The sequence below is a fragment of the Poecilia mexicana genome, unplaced genomic scaffold (assembly GCF_051168715.1).
Source record: "Poecilia mexicana isolate PSO_F unplaced genomic scaffold, ASM5116871v1 scaffold_1, whole genome shotgun sequence".
Taxonomy (NCBI): Eukaryota; Metazoa; Chordata; class Actinopteri; order Cyprinodontiformes; family Poeciliidae; genus Poecilia; species Poecilia mexicana.
The window spans coordinates 7,212,806-7,231,504 of NW_028263370.1; the positions used below are offsets into that span (position 1 = coordinate 7,212,806).

Consider the following 18,699-nt stretch of genomic DNA (forward strand, 5'->3'; position numbering starts at 1 on the left):
TGTATCAGCTTGTGCTCATTGTGCTTTTTTTACACATGTAATTATCTTTAAATAGATTATTTTTGTTTTATTTATTGTTTCAGTAACAGCGATATCACTTGTTGCTCCTCTCTGTCTCTAGTCTCTCTTACAGAGAGTTAATTTCAAACGGCCTAAAGAATAAGACAAACTTATTCTTTAAGAGTTTATTTTAGGAGAGATCAACCATCAACCATCTGATCCGCTCTTCTTGATTAAACAAGTGAACTCTCTGTGCTTGTTATGTGAATGCTGGTATTTGAACATACTCTTTGAGGAATAATTTTTATCTCGTTCTTTACTTGCTGTTCTTCAGAGTTTCCATGGAGATACGTGTTTTAGTTTTTTTTTTTTTTACCCACTTAATTTTAAAAGAGGGTGAATAGAAAACACAATGCACATCTTGTAAGCAAAACATAATCGCTTTCATCCATTTTAAGCTCCTGCTTCAGTGTATGGAGAAAAGAAATACCAGTAAAAACAACATCAACTATATATTATTGCAAACTCTCAAATATATGGGGAACAGTGCAATAAGGATGTTTCTCAGTTCACTAAAATACGTGTTGTGCATCAATCAATCAATCAATCAATCAATTGTGCATAATAGTTAATACGCCATAGAATATAGATAACATGTTCAGGTATAAATTCAATCTCAAATTGACCAAGAAATGTGATCTCCTAGTGTAAAACCAGCCAACCAATTTTTTTAAATTTTTTTTTAAAATCCAGCCAATAATGTTTCCTTACAAAAACGGAACCTCGCTTGGAGTGGGACAGATTCATCATTGGAAGCACCTGCGCTTCACTGCAATGACATTGAAAAATCTCCTGCAGAACAAAACATCTCTATAAGACCTAACAGCAGGTCTAAAAAAAAAAAAAAGCAAAAAGCCAACTTGTCGTCATTAACAGGATATTTCTGCACTCCAGATATTTTCCCGTCGCAGCAGGAAAGATTCAGGCATAATGAAGGACATTAACAATAAATCAGCTCTACTTTATCGCTCAGAATGTGATGACGGCATTACAAAGAATAAGCACAATATCTGGACCAAAGCTGCAAATTAATGTTATTATCTCCCCTCAGTGATTTTCTTCCTGTGACAGGTCAAGCTTTCATCTGGGAGAAGGGAGCCCATTAGGTATAATCATACAGCACACACAAAGCTGTTTCTGCGTCACGGGAAAGACTGAAACTGCACTTTTTGAATGAAAACTTTTAACACTTTTCAATAGTTGGATAGACAAATTCAAGTGCAGCTTTTCAGACTAAATCCAGTCAGTGATACAAGTTAGATGCCCCTTGCAGCATTTAAAAATCCTGCAGAGTTTAGTGTCTGTTTAACTGTGGAAAAGCAATTAAGGGCGGCATTCTTTTGCTCAAAGATAGAGGAAGGATTTTACTAAAAGTGAACACACAAGCGAATGCCATTCATCCATCCGTCGTCTAGACCAGCTTGTCCTGGCTGGGTCGCAGAGACCCTGGCGCCTGTCTCTAACGGACATCGGATAAAAGCCGTGGACAGATCACCAGTCCATCACAACATGCACACACACACACTCACCCATTCAGACCTATGTGTAATTTGGAACAACTTATTAATATAACTTTTTTGAATTGTGAGAGGTGAGAACCCACATATGTACCGGGAGAAGAGACAAACTCCACAAAAAAGACCCCGCAAAATCAAGTATTTGTTGTCTACTTTCTAGTGCAAATATCTTAGTACAATTAACTTTTCAGGGTAATATAGATGCTTGTTTTAAGTCAATAACTCCGTAATACTGATGGAAAAGTACTAGTGATAAATGAAATAATCTGCCCGTGGAACAAGACATTTTCCCTATAAGTTAAATGTTTTTTTTATTGTGTTTTTGCGATGCCACAACCTCATTGCTGTTCTAATCAGGAGTTTGAGTTCTCTTTGAACAGTGTGTGTGCCTGTGTGTGTGTTTGGAAATACAATGTTTTCTATAGTTCAACACAGAAATCTGTAGCTGAACTTGTTTGCAATAAATCACCTCAGCTGTTTATTTGCTTGGTGTAGACGAATCATTGCACTTTTTTAGAAAATGAGTGTAGCTTCATTTATACATTTCTTTGCAGATTTTATGAATTTTCCAATGGCAATAAAAGCTGCTCACTAAACAGCCATCCGTCTTGGTTCACCTTTGGAACTGCTGAATACTGAACTGTATTAAATCTAAGCGCACATTCATATTCTTCACTGCTATCCTTCACATTCAACAGAATAAAGCAGGCTCTCTTAAAATTGCTGCTGTTAATACAAAGTTTTCAAGCTGCTATTCAAATGATAAAATCAATTGCTAATTTTTTTTTTATTATTATTATTCAAATCTGTCTCTTTCAGATCTTTCTTTTACAGCCAAGTACTCTGCAGATTCAACAAAAGATCCTGCTCATCGACAGATCTGGTAAACATGGAGCGCAAATTGAGCGGATAGAAAACTGAAAGCATTGTGCTCTAAATTGTTGCCCCCCTGTAGACAGAACATGTTGACAAGAAACATACAGTCTCATCCAAAAACATCAAAATTACATTAAAAAAAAACATACATTTAAGATAAAAAAGATTTTAAAACTTTCCTTCCAACAAAATTTTATAAAACACTGATATCTGAAAAATATGTGTTTTTTATCTCTAAGGCTTTATCACCCTTAAAGACTGTCGTGGCCTCCTCAAGGCAGCTGCTTAGGTTAAAAATAAGAAAAAAACATGCATAAAACTGTGTATGAATTTTAAGCATCTGCTAAGATACATGTGGTTAAGAAACTGAAGAGATATGCAACTGTAGACTCAGAGTGTGATCAAGCATTGGAAAGTACAGCCCTCAATATACTGCAAAATATTTCTACACATGTAAAAATATAACATTTTAAGACATGAGGGGGAAAAATATGTTTGCCCATAAACTTATGAACATTTTTATGTTTAAAAATCGACCAAACAAGAGCTGTAGTTCCTTGTTAAGGTGCTTATTAGCAGGGAAATTGTCCAGACTTCATCAACCAGAACCTTTAATGTATTTCCTTAGGATTTGATGTGATAGACCAACACAAAGTATCACATAATTGTGAAACAAACAATCACCATGGTGAAGCATGATGGTGGAAGCATCATGCTGTGGGGATGCTTTTTTTTCCCAGAAGGGGCAGTTAAACTAATCAGAGGTTGTGGGATGACGGATGGAGATGAATGTGGGGCAACAATGTGAAGTAAAAGTGTTGGTCTGTCACATAACACACCAGAGAAATACATAAAAATGTGTAAAATGTCGAGGCGTATGCCACCTTCCCACTCCAATGATCTGAAAAAGGCAAAGCTGGCCGCACTAACCAGCTCTTAGGACGATCCACAGACGATTCTACCCAGATGTGACCATAATGCAGAACGTTTCGCTGCTCAAGGCCTTCTTCCCTTTGAGCTTTAAACATATAGCCAGTTAACATTATAGTAGCGTAGCGCTTCCACGTGTTCCTCATTCTTTCATTTTGTCATATCTCCCTCCCGTCGTCCTCCGCGTGGGCCCCCCGACCTTCGGCCCCTCTTCTCCGGGCTCCGGGCGAGTCAGCGCCCTCGGCTCTGGCGTCCCGGCCTCCTTCCTCCCTGTCCCCTGCTACCATCTCCTCCACAACGCGCTCATCCTCCTCCGTCCGCTCTTCCTCGTCTTCGTCGTCATCCTCCTCGCTTCCCTCTGAATCTGACTCATCAGAGTTGTCCTCTTCCAGGTAGCGGTAGCCTTTCACCTGAGGGTAAAAACAGACGCTTTTATTTTTACTCTCCACTTGGATGTTTTTACAACCCTGCCATGATTTTAAGACCTCAGTCACTCCTGCACAAGCAGATGAACAAGTTTTCATGTCTGCCTTAGAAGGCATCAGGAGCATGAAACAAACAGAAAGGATGAGACTTTTCCAGTCTCATGAATGATTTATTCACACGGTTGAAAATCACCACCAAGCTTCTCACAACAGTTTGCTGGAGTTCTGGTCCTTTGTTCACACACATCTTTTCAACCCTGTCCTCAAATTTTGAGTTCATGAGTTCGGTACTTTGTGATGACGACTCCAAAAATATTGAACTTGTTGTCTATAAGCACATTCGTAACCGATGTGGCTGCACGTTTAGTCTATTTGAAAGACACAACTGAACCCACGCTCCATCTTCATGGTAGATGTTTTCAGATGTCTCTACATTTGTCTCGGTTTTGTGAAGTGCACCAGTCCCTCCTGTAACAAAGCAGCCCCACGATACGATGCCAACACCTCTGTACTTATTTTAAATAAGACATTTGTTTCAACAGAAATCACACTTCATGTTCTGTTCTCAGTTTGTGTTTCACACAGGAAGATCATGAGAGGTACACAGCCTCTTACTTCATTTTCCTGTGTTAAAAAGTATTAACTTCTGTTTAACACCCCGAGGCAAACATGAGGAAACTGAAAGCAAACATTAGTCTCCAGGACTAACTCATCTGGATTATCACTACTGCAGATAAGATTCCAACTGCTTACATTTACGTTATAAAATCTGTGCTTTCCCTTTAAGTAGCTGGACATGCGCAGAGAGATGGGTCACCTTGTGTCTTGGCCGAGGGATGCGAGGCATTCTGGGCTTCACTTTCTGTGCCACGCGGCGCTCCATCACCCAATAACAGCAGCACGCCAGTAACAACGTAGCCAGCAGGATGGACAGTTTAGCCTGAGAGGCAAAAGGATTAATAAAATGACATATATTAGCATATAAAATTACATCCAGGAAAACACTATTAGCTAAAACGTACCCTCATGGGCATCTGGGACCAGAGGTAGACAACAAAGATGGCGATGGCCTGCCACCAGTGGTAGATGGTGTAGACGAAATCCAGGCGCTCTTTTTCCTCAGCGTACAGAAGGCCGACAACAGCTGGGGCACACAGAGACGATCATACGAGAAAAGCCATTTTAAGAGCAACACAAGAATTCAAAATCCTTTTTAAAAAGAATCTATGATATGATCAATTAAAAATGTTAAGAGTGTATTAGTGTTTCTTAATGTTAGCCTGTTCAATATTCCTATTATCATTAAAAACACGAAACCAAACGATCTACAGTGAACAGAGTGGCTGTGCTGTGACTAGGGCCGCAACTAACAGTTATTTTATTTGATTGATCTATCAATTATTATTATTATTAATGGATTAATTGGATAAAAAAACAAGAACGTTCTGCAGATTTTTAATTTAACCATTTAACCCTTTTTTACACAGTATTAGAAATACATTAAAATATGCAAATACAATTAAATTAATTTTTTCAATAAGAAAATAAATGTAGAGTGAAGCAAAAAATACACAGACAGATAGATAGAAATAATTTCAGTAGTCGATTAATCGTTTCAGCCCTAGTTATGATGTTGGCTGGATGATCACAGATACTCACTGCTGACCCCTGTCTTGTTCAGGGCGCTGCCGAGTCCCCACAGCACCGTGATCACCAGCAGGGGACCCAGATACTCCGGTGAGTTTGGCTTAACAGTCAGAGCGAGGAGAACCACCAGCAGGACTCCATGCACCGCAGCGCCCCCCATCAGACACACCCATCGTGGGAGGCGCAGGAGGCTGAGAGAGAGGAGGGAGAACACGGAGCAGGAGAGGCCGTAGACCAGGATGAGGAGCCAGAGGGTTTTTATGCCCAGAATGCAGACGCCATAGGACTGTTGGGGCGGGGGGTTGGGGGGGAGGGGATAATTATACAATTTATTACGATCAAACCTGGATGTAACCGGCAGGTCACTGTAGAAAATCAGCGCATTCATTTCAGTACCAGTGAGAATCCGCTGATGATAAACAGCATTTCCAGGCCGCTGTAGATGAAGAAGGGGCAGAGCAGCCGCAGGCGGTAATCCCGCAGGTGCTTGAAGGGCAGCTGGAAGATGTTCCCCCAGCCGATGCTCCGGAGGTCGATCTCCTCCGTTGGCCGGTAGGCGGGGCCACACAGCAGCAGGAACTGTGGGAAGAAAACACACTGATTATAGGTCATGCTGAGTAAAGATAACGCTGAGTAACGTAAATATTCTCTGCATCACGAGGAGTTTGGACTGTTTGGGAAACCAGTCATGACAGCTACGGCCACTAAAGTTGTTGAAGTTAGTGGTTGCAACATGACAAAATGTGATAAAGTTCTCCAGGAATAAATACTTAAGGCTCTATTTCGATTTTGCAGTGAATAATTTACGTTTTTCCGATTATGTCTTATTATTCCTCTTCAGTGAGAAAGCTTGAGGTCAAATGTTTGACGCCAGAACAAGAAGTAACCACACACAAGACCAGCAGCTTTCAAATGACCTGTTATTGGAAACAGTGGGTAAAACAGGAAGCGGTGCTGCTGCTGCACACAATGAATAATAACCATGCTGTCTAATGGGATCTCGACAAGAACTGAATGTAGGAACTGTATTTGACTTTTGCCGCTTATAAGATGCAGATTCAAGAAGCATGCAAGGAGTGGAGAGTAAAAAAACTAAAACAACTTATTAAATAGCTACGATCGTTCTTCAAATAATGACTCTTAGTACGAATATCAAAGAGATTTTTGTAGTTTAAAAGAACCACAGCAAAAAGATCATATTATTGATCTAAACTCTAAAGAATAATGTAAAATTGTCCCCTGGCGCATCTCTTACAATAATCATGGCGAGGAAGGCGAAACCCATCAGGATGCTCTCCACCTCGATGAGCAGCATGGAGCGGGGCAGGTTTCTCAGAACGGTGCTGTTGAAGCCCGGGATGATGCCTTTGATTGCAGCACCTGAACGTCGGATAAAAAGGCAGGTTTGATCTGTAGAAAACAGCTGCAAATATGAAGATTTACACCAAAGGCGTTTGGAAAATTCTGCTTTCAGTTTCTCAGAGATATAAATAAAGTTAGTTTCAGTGTGTGTGACAAAAAAAAGGGAAACTATCAGAGGTGGTGGTTTTTCAAAGAGAGTTCATGTTTAAGGCTTTGTATGTTATAAAGTTGCATGAACTGGAGGAAAAGTCTGCACTTCCACTTTAAGAAAATAAATCAAACCGACTGTAGATGAGTCCCTGAACCCCAAGGCAATACAAACCAGTGAAGGCTTTATGGATTGAATTAAAAACAGTTTAAAGAGAAACTCTGTGCAAGAACAACTGTAGGAAGAGTTGATGTGGGTTTACAGAAGATGAACTTCCTGAGAGGAGCAGACCCATCTTAGAAACCAGTCTGGCTGCAAATAGCAGCAGGGTTTTCAGTTCCTCATGAAGAGGTTCGCTTTTTTCTGAAGGACTAAAATGTCCATTTAGCCAGGTTGATTTTCTCATCAGTGAATCGTTTCTGTGTTGCTTTGGCCTCAAGTTTAGGATACTTATCTTGCTGAAAGACCACATAACATCATTGTTTTAGTTTTTTCACAGAATCCACCAAATTTCTACATAAGGACTTTTAGTATTTCAAACTATTCATGATGTCATTCACTGTAACAGCATTTGAAACAAAAAAACATACCCACAGCATCACAGATTCTTCGCCGTACTCAGCAGTAGAGTCCATTCTTTGGCATGTTTGTTACACAAAAGTTCAATCTAACAGGATTACATGACTAAAAAGGACAGCAGTGCACAGCAGAAAATATTTATATTTGTAGCAAAAGCTACCAACTGCAGTATTTTTGGCACATCGCACTTCGATGTATGAAATAAACACTTTAAAGTTTAAACTCTGACCCCTACGCAACGCCCATGCACTGACAGCAACTTGACAAAATGTTGCCTGCTACTTACTTAACACATCAGTCTTTAGAAGCTAAATTAATCTTAGTGCCATTTTCTTTCCTGTTTTTTTTTTGTTCTAATTGTAAATATGTGCAACTTTGAAGAAGTAGGTGAATACATGCAGCTATTTTCTAATTTATGAACCTCAACACTTGACACGTTATTTTGTCTTTCCCCTTTCTGAGTATCACCCAAGACAAAAGTGGACCACTAGGTTACATGATACCTACAGACCAAGTGAGCAGAATAAAGTCTGTTTTTTATCATTTTCAGGGTGAGATGAGAATATTATTTTTTTTTACACATCTAAACTAAGAAGTGCTAATAAGTAATAAATAAATGATGTAGCGTGTTTAACACTAAACAAGAAGAAATAAATGTGGTAACTTAATAAAGAGCCTTAATCTATTTTTTCTGTCCATGTGTTACACTTTTTGGCTGGAGTTTTGTTTTTCCTCTCTGCTAAAACATAATCAAATGCAAATAAGTTGATGAGACATAACTATTCTCAGACTGAAATATTATTTTCAGAGTTTCTTCAGTGAAGTGCTTTCCTCATCTGTCCCCATTCAAAACGGGATGCGTTTACCACATGTTTTCACGTTGCAGAGAACGTGGCTGTTTTCATGCAGGTATTCGTGGAGGACGAGACGCATGGGGAACTCGGCGAAGACGAAGCTCAGCTGACATGGAAGAAAATACAACAAAGACTTTTACGTTGATTTTCTCTTCGTGTGCAGTGTCGGTTTTACACAATATGACGCGCGGGTGGAAAACGGTTGCAGAGCAGGGGCAAAGGTACAGACTCACATTGAAGATGACAAAGAAAATGGACTGGAAGGTGATGATGTAGCTGTAGCACGCCCCCTTTGGAAGCTTCCTCTGCTCCTGAACGTGCTCCTCCTTGTAGTTGGCGTATTCATAGTACTGCTGCGCCATCCTGCAGGAGGGGAGGGGAATGTGTGTGGCAGAATGAGCTTTACAACAAAAAAACAACACATTTATTTAAACACAAACACATAGATAAATTATGCCTTTTCTGGGGACAATTTTATAGAGAAAACAACTCTACTGGTCTAAGATAGTCTCCAATGTCAGCTCCTAGTTGGGCTTATGATCGCATCACAAATAGTAAAACAATATAAGTTAAAATGCAAACACAAAAGACAACACAGACTCATCATCAAATTGATGATACAAACACATCATCAAATTGATTAAAAAATGGAGGCAGTCGGCTGTAACGGCATAACTTGTCAGTCCTTACACACTACTTCACTTTTAAACTCAAATGATGCTAAGCTGTGTTCATTTTTAGATCTGCAGTGAAGCAGCTCCTCATACTGACACCTTACACAGAAAAGGACCTTTCTTCCAGATTTCTTACAGAAAGGGCCACACACCTCCTACCGGATGCTCCATGGGTTACTGAACCGGTAGCTCTAAGAGGAACCAAAACATCACGAGGAGCCGGACCACTGAAGATTTTCAAAACCAGTTTGGGATTTTACAGGGTGAGTTCAACATTGTCGTGTAGGCTTTCTGTCCATGATTTTTTTCACCCCTTTATATACAACATCATCATGCTCAGCAGCTTGATTTTTGTAGGTCCTGCCACTGACAAAGGTCTCAAGTTAAAGTAAAAGTATGTCTCTTTGCTGACAACTATGCTGTATTTTGTAGAATACACAAAATAGTGAATCATGGTTGCTATCTGACCAGGTGACTATGGAGGCAGGAGGTCTGATGATGTGATTTTTGTTTGTTTGTTTGTTTGTTTGTATGTAATTCATTTGCTTCCCTAGTTTCTCTAGTAGGTGCTATTTTATGGATACTCATATCTCAAATTAACTGAAAATAACCAAAACACCTTAGCACAGACACGGTGCTCATATTCAACCTGAAGCAAAAGGGATCAGTAAAAACATGTCTTCTTTAGCGCTTTGCGCCTCACCTTGTTATGTAACTTCCCAAAGAAGCCCAAAAAGGCACAATGGCCACACCAATGGCTACAGCTGAAGGGACTAATGTGTAGTACCGCTCCCAGTAGTTGGTTGAGACAAATAGTGCATAGATTCCTGAGGCCAGAAACATCATCCACTTAGTGCCAAGAAACCTGAGAAGGAGATAAAATGTGGGGGGAAAAAGAACCATTAGATAAAGATAAAGGGATTCATGTTTACTTTATGTCTGTGTGACTCTACCTGATGAGTACGGGGGTGTAAAGGAGGCCGATAATCGGGGTCACGTTGATGCCCATCAGCATCTTCCGGTCGATGTCCTCAAGACCGAGGTTGCTGTATTTTACCTCACGGTAGGTCATGTCATAATGAAGAGTCAGCTGCATCTGTAAAAGGCCTAGAGAAAACAAACGCAGGATGATATAAACACATCTTAATCTGTGCTATTTTATCTCTTTTCTCTGTCGAGGTTCCAGCACATCTTTCCAAAATTCCAAACGCCTCCAGACTCAAATTTCCAGAAGTTTCAGTCCCTTGGATGGATGGATGAATGGATGATTAGACGCTCACCCATATAAACACTGTACACAATCATGGCTCCAAAGCTGCTGGCAGCAACATTCTTGATGACTCCCAGCCTCTTTCTTCTGTAGTACTTCCTTTCTTCCTCCTCCTCATTGTACTGTGCCTGTGGGCCCAGAAACTCCTCCATCTGAGCAGAAAAAGGAAGTTACGTCAGCAGCTGTTTACGTCAAGAAATCAGCATCTTTTACTGATCCTAATCAGAGCTCACCTCTCCCTCTTGCCCCACATCCAGCAGTTCGCCCGCGCCACCATTGGGAGGCGCTACAACCTGATCGCCATCCTCAATGGGCTGTTCTCCCTCAGTTGCCTCCATCTGGTGACCAAAAGAGGGCAGTGCACAAGATTAAAAAAAACTTTACTTCTTAAATTGATTGAAATTGTATTTAACGATTTGTTGAAATAGCAATAAATACTTTTTTTTAAATAATTTGAGGCACATTTATGCATTATGTAGTCTGCTAGGAATCAAACCCTTCTTGCTGCAAGGCAACAGCAGAAGGGTTGCTGTGCCACTGTGCAGCCTCATTCTGTACCCCACCACACCAATATTTTGTTAATAATTAATTAACAAAATAATCTGTTATTAAAAATAACAGTCCTATTACTACACAAGTTATCAATATAACTAATAATACCTGGAGTTTAGATTACTTCTAAAGTTGAAATTAAGAACAACAAATGGATGGAAACAAAAAAAATTGCCTAATAAACACACAATATCAAAGATTGTTGACACGTTTTAAAAAGTAAACAGCAAAAACAATTATTATTTGAAAGCAACAGCCTTTTTGACAATGTACCTTTCAGTTATTACGATCATCCTTCATCCTGTCAGATGTTTCAATTTTATTATTATGGAGTTTGTTTGTTTTTTCTTATTTGTCCTTATATTTGTGTTTTGTTTGAATGTTATTTGCATGTGGATTATTTTTTTTCTTTTTTCAACTTATTTTAGCCGACCATTTTTCAAACATAACCTCTTTCCTGAAGTATATTAATAGCAATGGGAATTTCTCCTTTCTTTGAATTAATTGTTTTAATAAGTAAGGAAAAAACTCTGTGGTTTCAGGTTTCTAAATGCAATCTGAGGGGATTTTTTTTCTGCTAATCTATTTGCTTTTCATGCAAATGACCAATCAAAACAAAGTTATTTATTAACTGACACAGAATCAACACAGTGAAACACAGTGGTGGCAGTATCATGCTATGGCAATAGGTTTTTTTTCTCTTTCTTTTTTTTGTACAACTAAATAAAAACACAGCCTTAATGATCTTCCTTTGTGCTGGTTTATTAGATAAATTTCAATAAAATACATGCAAATGTATGAAATGTGAAGACGTTCAAGGAGTGTGAATATTTTTGGCAGGCACTTTACAATTTTAGCACATATTCAGGAGAAAACTTGAAATCAGAAATCAACGCCATCACGTGTCACTGATCTATGATGAAATTAATATTTGCCAAATTAACAATAAGCAAAAAACGTGACCTTTTTATAAAAATCAGATATATATCCATCGGTTTGATCATCAAAATTCCATGTGTTTATTACATGCATACGGAAATTTAAAGTAAAATAAGCCATAAAATTCTTAAAAACTGGGTCAGTGCACAAGCTGTCATCAGCTTTGCGCTTTAGGAACTGACTTTAAAGTTTATGAGGAAGTGATGACCAAATGTTTTCACAGGTCACGGAGGCCTTAAGTCTTTAAAACTATTTAAAACTATATAACAAGAGCTCTCCCGTCCTAAATAAATGTGTATAGTTTCAAATAATTGTAAAAAAAAAAATGCTCTTTTTTTATTTCTTCAGCTGTACAAGCGTTTTCTCTTGTGCTAGAACAATTTCTCTTGGAAACAAAGTTAAGTTTTAAAATATTTTACAAACTGTGCACACGTTTGTTGGCCCTTAATAATGCAGTCATTAGGCGTGGATGGGCTAGTACCATGGCAGCTGGTTTCGTGGCGCACAAACGTCCCATTCCAAACCTGAAACCTGCTCCACCCCACAGTCTGAGGCGTGTTTCCAGCTATCCTTCATATTACAGCCTCCTTGTTTTATTATCTAAGAAAACAGTGAAAATTCACTCACCACGTCGGTCTCAGGATTCTCTTGCAGAATGAACAAAGTGTCCACCTGCCAGGCAGAGACATGCGGACGCTACTGCTACTTCTAGTCTCAGTTGTTTGTTGGTTCCCGTTTCTGAAGCAGAGCCTCGCAGGTATAAATAAAAAGTTTCACGGGGGAAACGAAAGTTTGCTCTCTCACTTCCTCACCGCTGCTGCGTCGCAGTTTGTCTTAAAGGTACAGACACACTCATGCTGAGGAAGCCCTGCCTATACTCTCACGGCAACACACCGATGAACTTTTGTTTACCTCCCAGCAGCTGAATCCTTCCCATTTAAAGAGAGACGCATGTTGGGGCAGACTTGCTGGTGCGTGTCAAGAAATTAGAAGATGATCAACAAATTCATTTCCAATCTGAAAATGAGTAAAATCAGAGTAAAATCTGATTATGTTTGTTAGTGTCGCAATGCCTTAGAGGTAATTTACAAATCTACATAAAATGCTTTTTAATATTTGGTTGAGGCTCTTTTGGCATCAGTGCAGGGCTGGAGATGCCTCGCCTGTAGTGCTGATCAGGTGTTAAGAAGTCCAGTTTGCTTTATTTGACTTTCAGCTCATTTTCTCTGAGGCTAAGGTCATGCATCTGTTTGTACTTATCGCAGCCAGGTGGCAAGTCCTGATGGAAAATGAAATCAGCATCTCCACAAAGCTTGTCAAAGTCCCTTCGCTGAAAAAATGCTGTCTTTGGTCTTGATAAAAAAATAAAAAATAAAAAAAATCTGGACCAGCAGGTGACACAAGTTATCACAGACAGGCTAGAAAAAACTTCACTGGACCTCAAGCAGCTTGGATCCTGTTCCTCTCCGCTCTTCTACCAGACTCTGGGTCCTTGGTTTTAAAATGAAATGCAAAAATGGCTTTCCTCTGACTGAATCCAGCTGCTGCCCACACCTCATCAATCTCAATCCTTGAACGGGCTTTGAGTCACAATCCATTCAATGTTGTTTCTTATGCACCTTTTAATGCCTTTTCTGTTTTTCTTCCACTAGCTTTTTAAAATAATACCGCCCTGTGTGAACTGTCTGCTTCCTGAGCAGGGACCTTTGCAGCTGAGCTTACCCTCATTGGGGAGGACGTCAATGACTGTCCACTGGACAGCTGTGAATAAACAAATTGGAACTGATGGGTCAGGAATGCGGGTCAAAACTGAAAGATCGAGTGGGCTGTAAGAGAACGCAATTTTTAAACAATTTTTTAAAATTTGACCTTCACAAACCGAAAAACTTATTTTAATAATATGAAAAAACAGTCTGACATATACAAAGAGAGAGAGAGAGAGAGAGAGATCATCTATAAATCCCTGTAGATACAAAATGTTCTACATTTTTGGAATCAGTAGTTTTTATTTTTTTAATGTAGAAAATTTGCTTAATTTATAGTCAGGAAGAAGTGGATACAGTCCCTCGTTCATTTGCATTTATGTATTTAACCCACGTTAATGAATGAGTGTACACAAGACAAAAAGTTGTGGTGTTTGTGTTTACTATGAAAATAAAATGAAAAAACGTGACTGACCAATAATTTGCAATGAGCCAGTTTTTTTCATTCTTGTATTGTGATGCCAAAACATAACATTCCGCAATTAAAATTTCATTTCCGTTGCTCCTATGTGACATCCTAACTATGAGGGGGAAATGAATTAAGTTTTTATTCGCTGTAAGCCATAACAATCAAACACAAATAAAAACTTGGAACACAGCCCTTTCAACCACTTTTCTTATTCAAATACTGACAAGTAATGTTTTTAATTTTGGCTAATTGAGATGCATCAAGCATGGGACAGATTCAGTTTCTCAGAAGATAAACACAGTTCACTGTTTTTATTGAGCGTGGTTAACAACAGACTGCAGTTTGCACATGAACAAATTTTAATCGACGAAACACTGTGGTCCGCTAAGAGCCAAACCAAGTCAACACAAGCACAACAAGGAGCAGAGTCCATTTTATCTGGATGAACCAAACAGCAACAGCTGGACATGAAAAAAAAAGAGTAAATGTTGGGTAACACTTTATTTGAAGGGGTGTGCATAAGACAGACATGACACTGTCATAAACATGACATAACATCTGTCATGAACATAAAGTGTTTATGAATGTTTATGACTGTTGTCATGAAGTGTCAGTCGGTAAATTATGACACTTTTAATGCAAAGTTGCTCTAAAAGTTGCATTGAAGGTCCATTAAAAGTGCCAACTTTGCATTAAATTATCATAATTTACAACATCATGCAAAGTTGGCATTTTTAATGGACTTTCAATGCAACCTTCAGAGCAACTTTGCATTAAAAGTGTCATTATTTACCAAATGACAACATAAACATTCATAAAGACTCGTTCATGTTCATGACAGATGTTATGTCACGTTTATGACAGTGTCATGTCAGTCACACCCTTTCAAATAAAGTGTTACCAAATGTTGCATAGTGTCTTGGTTAAAAACACTTCATCTCAATCAACACAGCCACTGTTTTCCAAATTAGTTGTAGACTCAGTAGAGCTCTAACTATGCAGGCAGAGCAGACCCTAGAGTATTTGGGGCCCTGGGCAGGTCACACCCACCAACCCAAACCCTTATATCTCTTTTAGTCTCAGTTTGACAGTGTGATGATTTCCTGCTAAGATAAATTGACACCATCACAGAATGAATTCCTTGAGCCTAGAATTAATAGTTTTCCATTAATTACTAAAGAAATAGCAGCAAATACATTTTGTAGGCAGGTTTAGTTCGCAGACTTATTTATTCTGTCGACAGTCATATCTGGTGTGTGGTTGTTAATACCGTCTAAAGTCAGGACATATGGGCCTGAGAGCTTATAAGAAAGTTAAAAAAATTAAAATTATTTGTAGTCAAGTGTAAATAAAAAAACACACATCCAGTTCAAATGTAAGCAAAACAAATAATTAAGTTAGGTCCATTAAATCATGACTGTTAACCATCTTTCTCTACCACATTTGTTAGTTCTTTAAATCACATCTTACCTTACATTTAAATTTTTTTTTCAATTTAATATTCAAAAATTTGGGAACCAAATACAAAAGTAAGCTTATTCTTAATAAATATGTTTCCAAATCTGAAATTTTGAGACTTGTATACACAAGGGGCCCCCTGCTGGTCTGGAGGCTCTAGGCACCAGCTAAAGTTACTTATATCTTGGACCGGCTATGTCTGCGACCTTATGCAATATTAGGAGTTTTTGAAACACAGAAAAAAAAATGTGAAAGGCTGACTGAGATCATTTCATAATCAGTAACAGCTCAGTAGCTTGAATGGTTCCAGACCGGAGACAGCTGCAAATTAGCCGTAAAACTGAACGTAAAATGTCCTTCTTCCCAGGCGGTTCTCTGCAGGTGAGGTCTTCAGGCAAATCTGAAGAAGAAACCAAATCCAGAGAGGCTTGTGGAGAACCACTTTCCTCCATTACTTCTTCAGTGCTGCCTTTTGCGTCATCCTCTGATGCAAAAGAGGAGGAATCTCATCTTAATGGACCCTCAAAACCTTTAACTTAACTTTTTTTTTTATTTACCCACCCTCTTGTTAAGACATGAGTCTGTTAGATCCCACACATCCCAGCCCAAACTCTTGCATTTCTCTACACAGACGCCGTTTTCTTCAAAGTCTCTATCCGCTCCCCACCGCCGCTTTCCTCATCATCTCCTCATCCTGCACAGAGAGCTCTGTGAGTTTACGTCCCAGTCTCTCGTGAAGGTCCAGGTACTTGGCCACGCAGCGGTCCAGGCACACCGACTCGCCCTTCGTCAGCTCTGCTTCCTTGTAGTGTGGCGGGACGCACTTCCTGTGGCAGGCATTTGTCATCCTGAGAACAGAAAAAGTCCACATTTAACACAGACAAAAAGTCAAAAAAAAAAAAAAAAAAGAAGAAGAAAAGAAGTTACTTCATTTATGCTCAAAATCTGCTGTCTGGTAACCCTCAACAACACCACCTGCTGGATTTTAATTTTAATTCATTAAATGAATTCATTTGTTCAAACAGGAGGATAATGAATTTCAATGAAATTTCGCAAAACGTTATGGCCGACAAGAATGATTGCTGGGCTCAAAAAGTGCAACTTCAAATTATAAACATAACATTTCACAAAACAACTTTTCCAGATACTTTGATTTAAACATTCACTAATAAATCAAAACCTTTGTAAGAAGTGCTGCACGTGGTGGAAACAGGACGATGCACAGAGAAACTCAAAACGGATCGTAAAACATAGACAAAGAAAAACTATCAGCAATGTGAGAAATATTACTTCAAAGAACCCAACAACTGAAAAGAAGCAGCATGAGTCAACCAGAGATGACAGGAATGAATCCACGCACCCCTGTTGTGAATCAATTTAAAACAAACTCAGACAACTTCCGGAAACATTTCCTGTCTTTTATTCATGCTGGCCTAATTTTCACACACTCATCCATTTTGAGGAGTTTCTGTTTCTCATTACACACCTGCTGCACACCTGACGTCAGCAGGATGATTTCAGACTGAGCACATTTCAGGAGATCTGGAGCGAGTGGGTCCAGATAAAATGGAAAAATGTTGTAGATCAGGGAACAAGTTTGGTACATGTTTTGAAAACATTTTTTTTTTCACTCTACAACCTTGCACCATATTGGGAACATGACATCAATCAACACAGAAAGTCACTTGATGTTTACTGAGCTGCACTTCCACTGTGTTGTGATCAACAGGACGAGGGAAGCTGATGAAACTCTTTCTTCATTCACATGTTGCATTAATTACAAACGGTGTGCATTATTGTGCTTTTGGATCCTACAGTCTTAGCTGGAACACTCCCCGTCTCATCACACCAGTGCTACCAGGAGGGCTTGAATTGTTTTTAGCAAACATCACATTCTCACAGTACCATCTTCTGAAATTAGATCATTAAAATAAATCTTACTCTCAACACAAAGTAGCAGAAATGTGTAAAAGCGTAATAAAAGGACATGATTTCCGTTTTGTCTGCACCTGTGTTCTTACCCTTTCCTCTGACACACTGAAGAAAAATATTCACACAGCATGATACTACCACCACCATGTAAATGGTGTATTCACGTTTCCTTCTCTGTTGCCAAAACATTTTTTTTTTACTTTTAAAAATGTATTTTACACCACATAACTTGACCCTCAAGAAATTAGCCTTTGAGCTGGCTTGGCTTTATACAAGAGTAGACACTCATAAAATAATTTGTTTTCTGTTATTAATTTTTATTTTATTGAAATACTGTAATTTAAGTTCAACACATTATTGATTGTATATTTTATTATCTTATAGAAAACTCACCTTAAGACCGGGGCAGGATTTCAAAAAGAATGCAACACTTATCATTTATGCTCAGCCTATAAATCGTGACCTTATGACTGAGTTACTGCTGACGTTCATTGCAAGCCATGTGGTTGTCCTTCTGGAAGAAGGGCTTAGGTCGAACCAAAACTTAACTTTTGAATCCTACATGCAAAAAATATATCAAAATGCACATCACCCTGAACAAACCGTTCTCATGCTGAAACATGGTTGTGACAGCATCATGCTGTGGGGATTCATTTTAGTCGAGACTGAGAAATTGTACATAATTAATAGGATGATGATGATGAATGGACCCTTAACATACAGGCGGAGCTACAGTGGATTGGTTTGGATCAAAGGATCTGCTTACATTAAGTGTAACGTGACAAATGTCGAGGGGTGAACATACTTCAGTTATGGATTGCGCAATTTAAGATATAAAATGTACGACTTTATAAGTTGTAGGTGTAAAACAGTCCTTCTGATCAGAATATATTCTACCTAAAACACTTGAATGATCGACATTCACCTTATTTATTTTGTGTGTGCGTGCAAAACTCAGCAACGGTTTTGGTTTGCTAGCAGAGCATTTACCGGTTGTACATGTCAGCCATCATCTCCACCTCCAGCTCCGCCGCCAGCTGCTGCGCCTTCATGGGGTCCATGTCGCCGTCTCCGTGCTGCTCAGCCCCGGCCTCTAACCGCAACCCTCGCCGCTCCTCTGACCCTCTGCTGCGGACAGAAATCCCAACCGCTGCCTCTCCTGTAACCTTCAAAATCTGCAGCTAAAACACGTGTGGCGCGTTTCCTCTGTGACTTCCGCTGGCAAGACAACGTAAAACGAGGGCTTCCAAAACAGTGCGCCCCCTAGAGGCGTTTCTCTGCACGCCGAGGAAGAGAAGGCAAAA

At 39.3% G+C, this 18,699-nt stretch overlaps 2 protein-coding genes across 2 annotated transcripts; both read right to left on the reverse strand.

Moving 5' to 3' along the window:
* Nucleotides 1-2,345: 2,345 nt before the first annotated feature.
* unc93b1 (unc-93 homolog B1, TLR signaling regulator) lies at nt 2,346-12,739 on the reverse strand. Its single transcript, XM_015009146.2, has 13 exons — nt 12,461-12,739; nt 10,576-10,680; nt 10,353-10,494; nt 10,026-10,179; nt 9,776-9,937; nt 8,632-8,761; nt 8,411-8,504; nt 6,711-6,835; nt 5,852-6,034; nt 5,468-5,741; nt 4,831-4,952; nt 4,626-4,748; nt 2,346-3,793 (listed from the first exon to the last, which is right to left on the reverse strand). Exons 2-13 carry the CDS (start codon nt 10,678-10,680, stop codon nt 3,542-3,544), a joined length of 1,866 nt encoding a protein of 621 aa, XP_014864632.2. The 5' UTR covers nt 12,461-12,739; the 3' UTR covers nt 2,346-3,541.
* A 1,562-nt stretch (nt 12,740-14,301) lies between these two features.
* On the reverse strand, nt 14,302-18,618 carry timm10 (translocase of inner mitochondrial membrane 10 homolog (yeast)). The gene is made up of 2 exons (XM_015009145.2): nt 18,386-18,618; nt 14,302-16,311 (listed from the first exon to the last, which is right to left on the reverse strand). The coding sequence occupies exons 1-2, from the start codon at nt 18,454-18,456 to the stop codon at nt 16,116-16,118; spliced, it is 267 nt and encodes an 88-aa protein (XP_014864631.1). The 5' UTR covers nt 18,457-18,618; the 3' UTR covers nt 14,302-16,115.
* Nucleotides 18,619-18,699: the final 81 nt, after the last annotated feature.

Bases quoted from the DNA above. Each gene is read 5' to 3' on its own strand.
- unc93b1 (XM_015009146.2), bottom strand. From the start codon at position 10,680: ATGGAGGCAACTGAGGGAGAACAGCCCATTGAGGATGGCGATCAGGTT. The intron at 8,762-9,775 runs GTGAGGCGCAAA...CCCCTCCTGCAG, and splicing joins TTGGGAAGTTACATAACAAG to GATGGCGCAGCAGTACTATG. The intron at 4,953-5,467 runs GTGAGTATCTGT...TGTGTGCCCCAG, and splicing joins GAACAAGACAGGGGTCAGCA to CTGTTGTCGGCCTTCTGTAC.
- timm10 (XM_015009145.2), bottom strand. From the start codon at position 18,456: ATGGACCCCATGAAGGCGCAGCAGCTGGCGGCGGAGCTGGAGGTGGAG. The intron at 16,312-18,385 runs GTAAATGCTCTG...TTCTGTTCTCAG, and splicing joins ATGGCTGACATGTACAACCG to GATGACAAATGCCTGCCACA.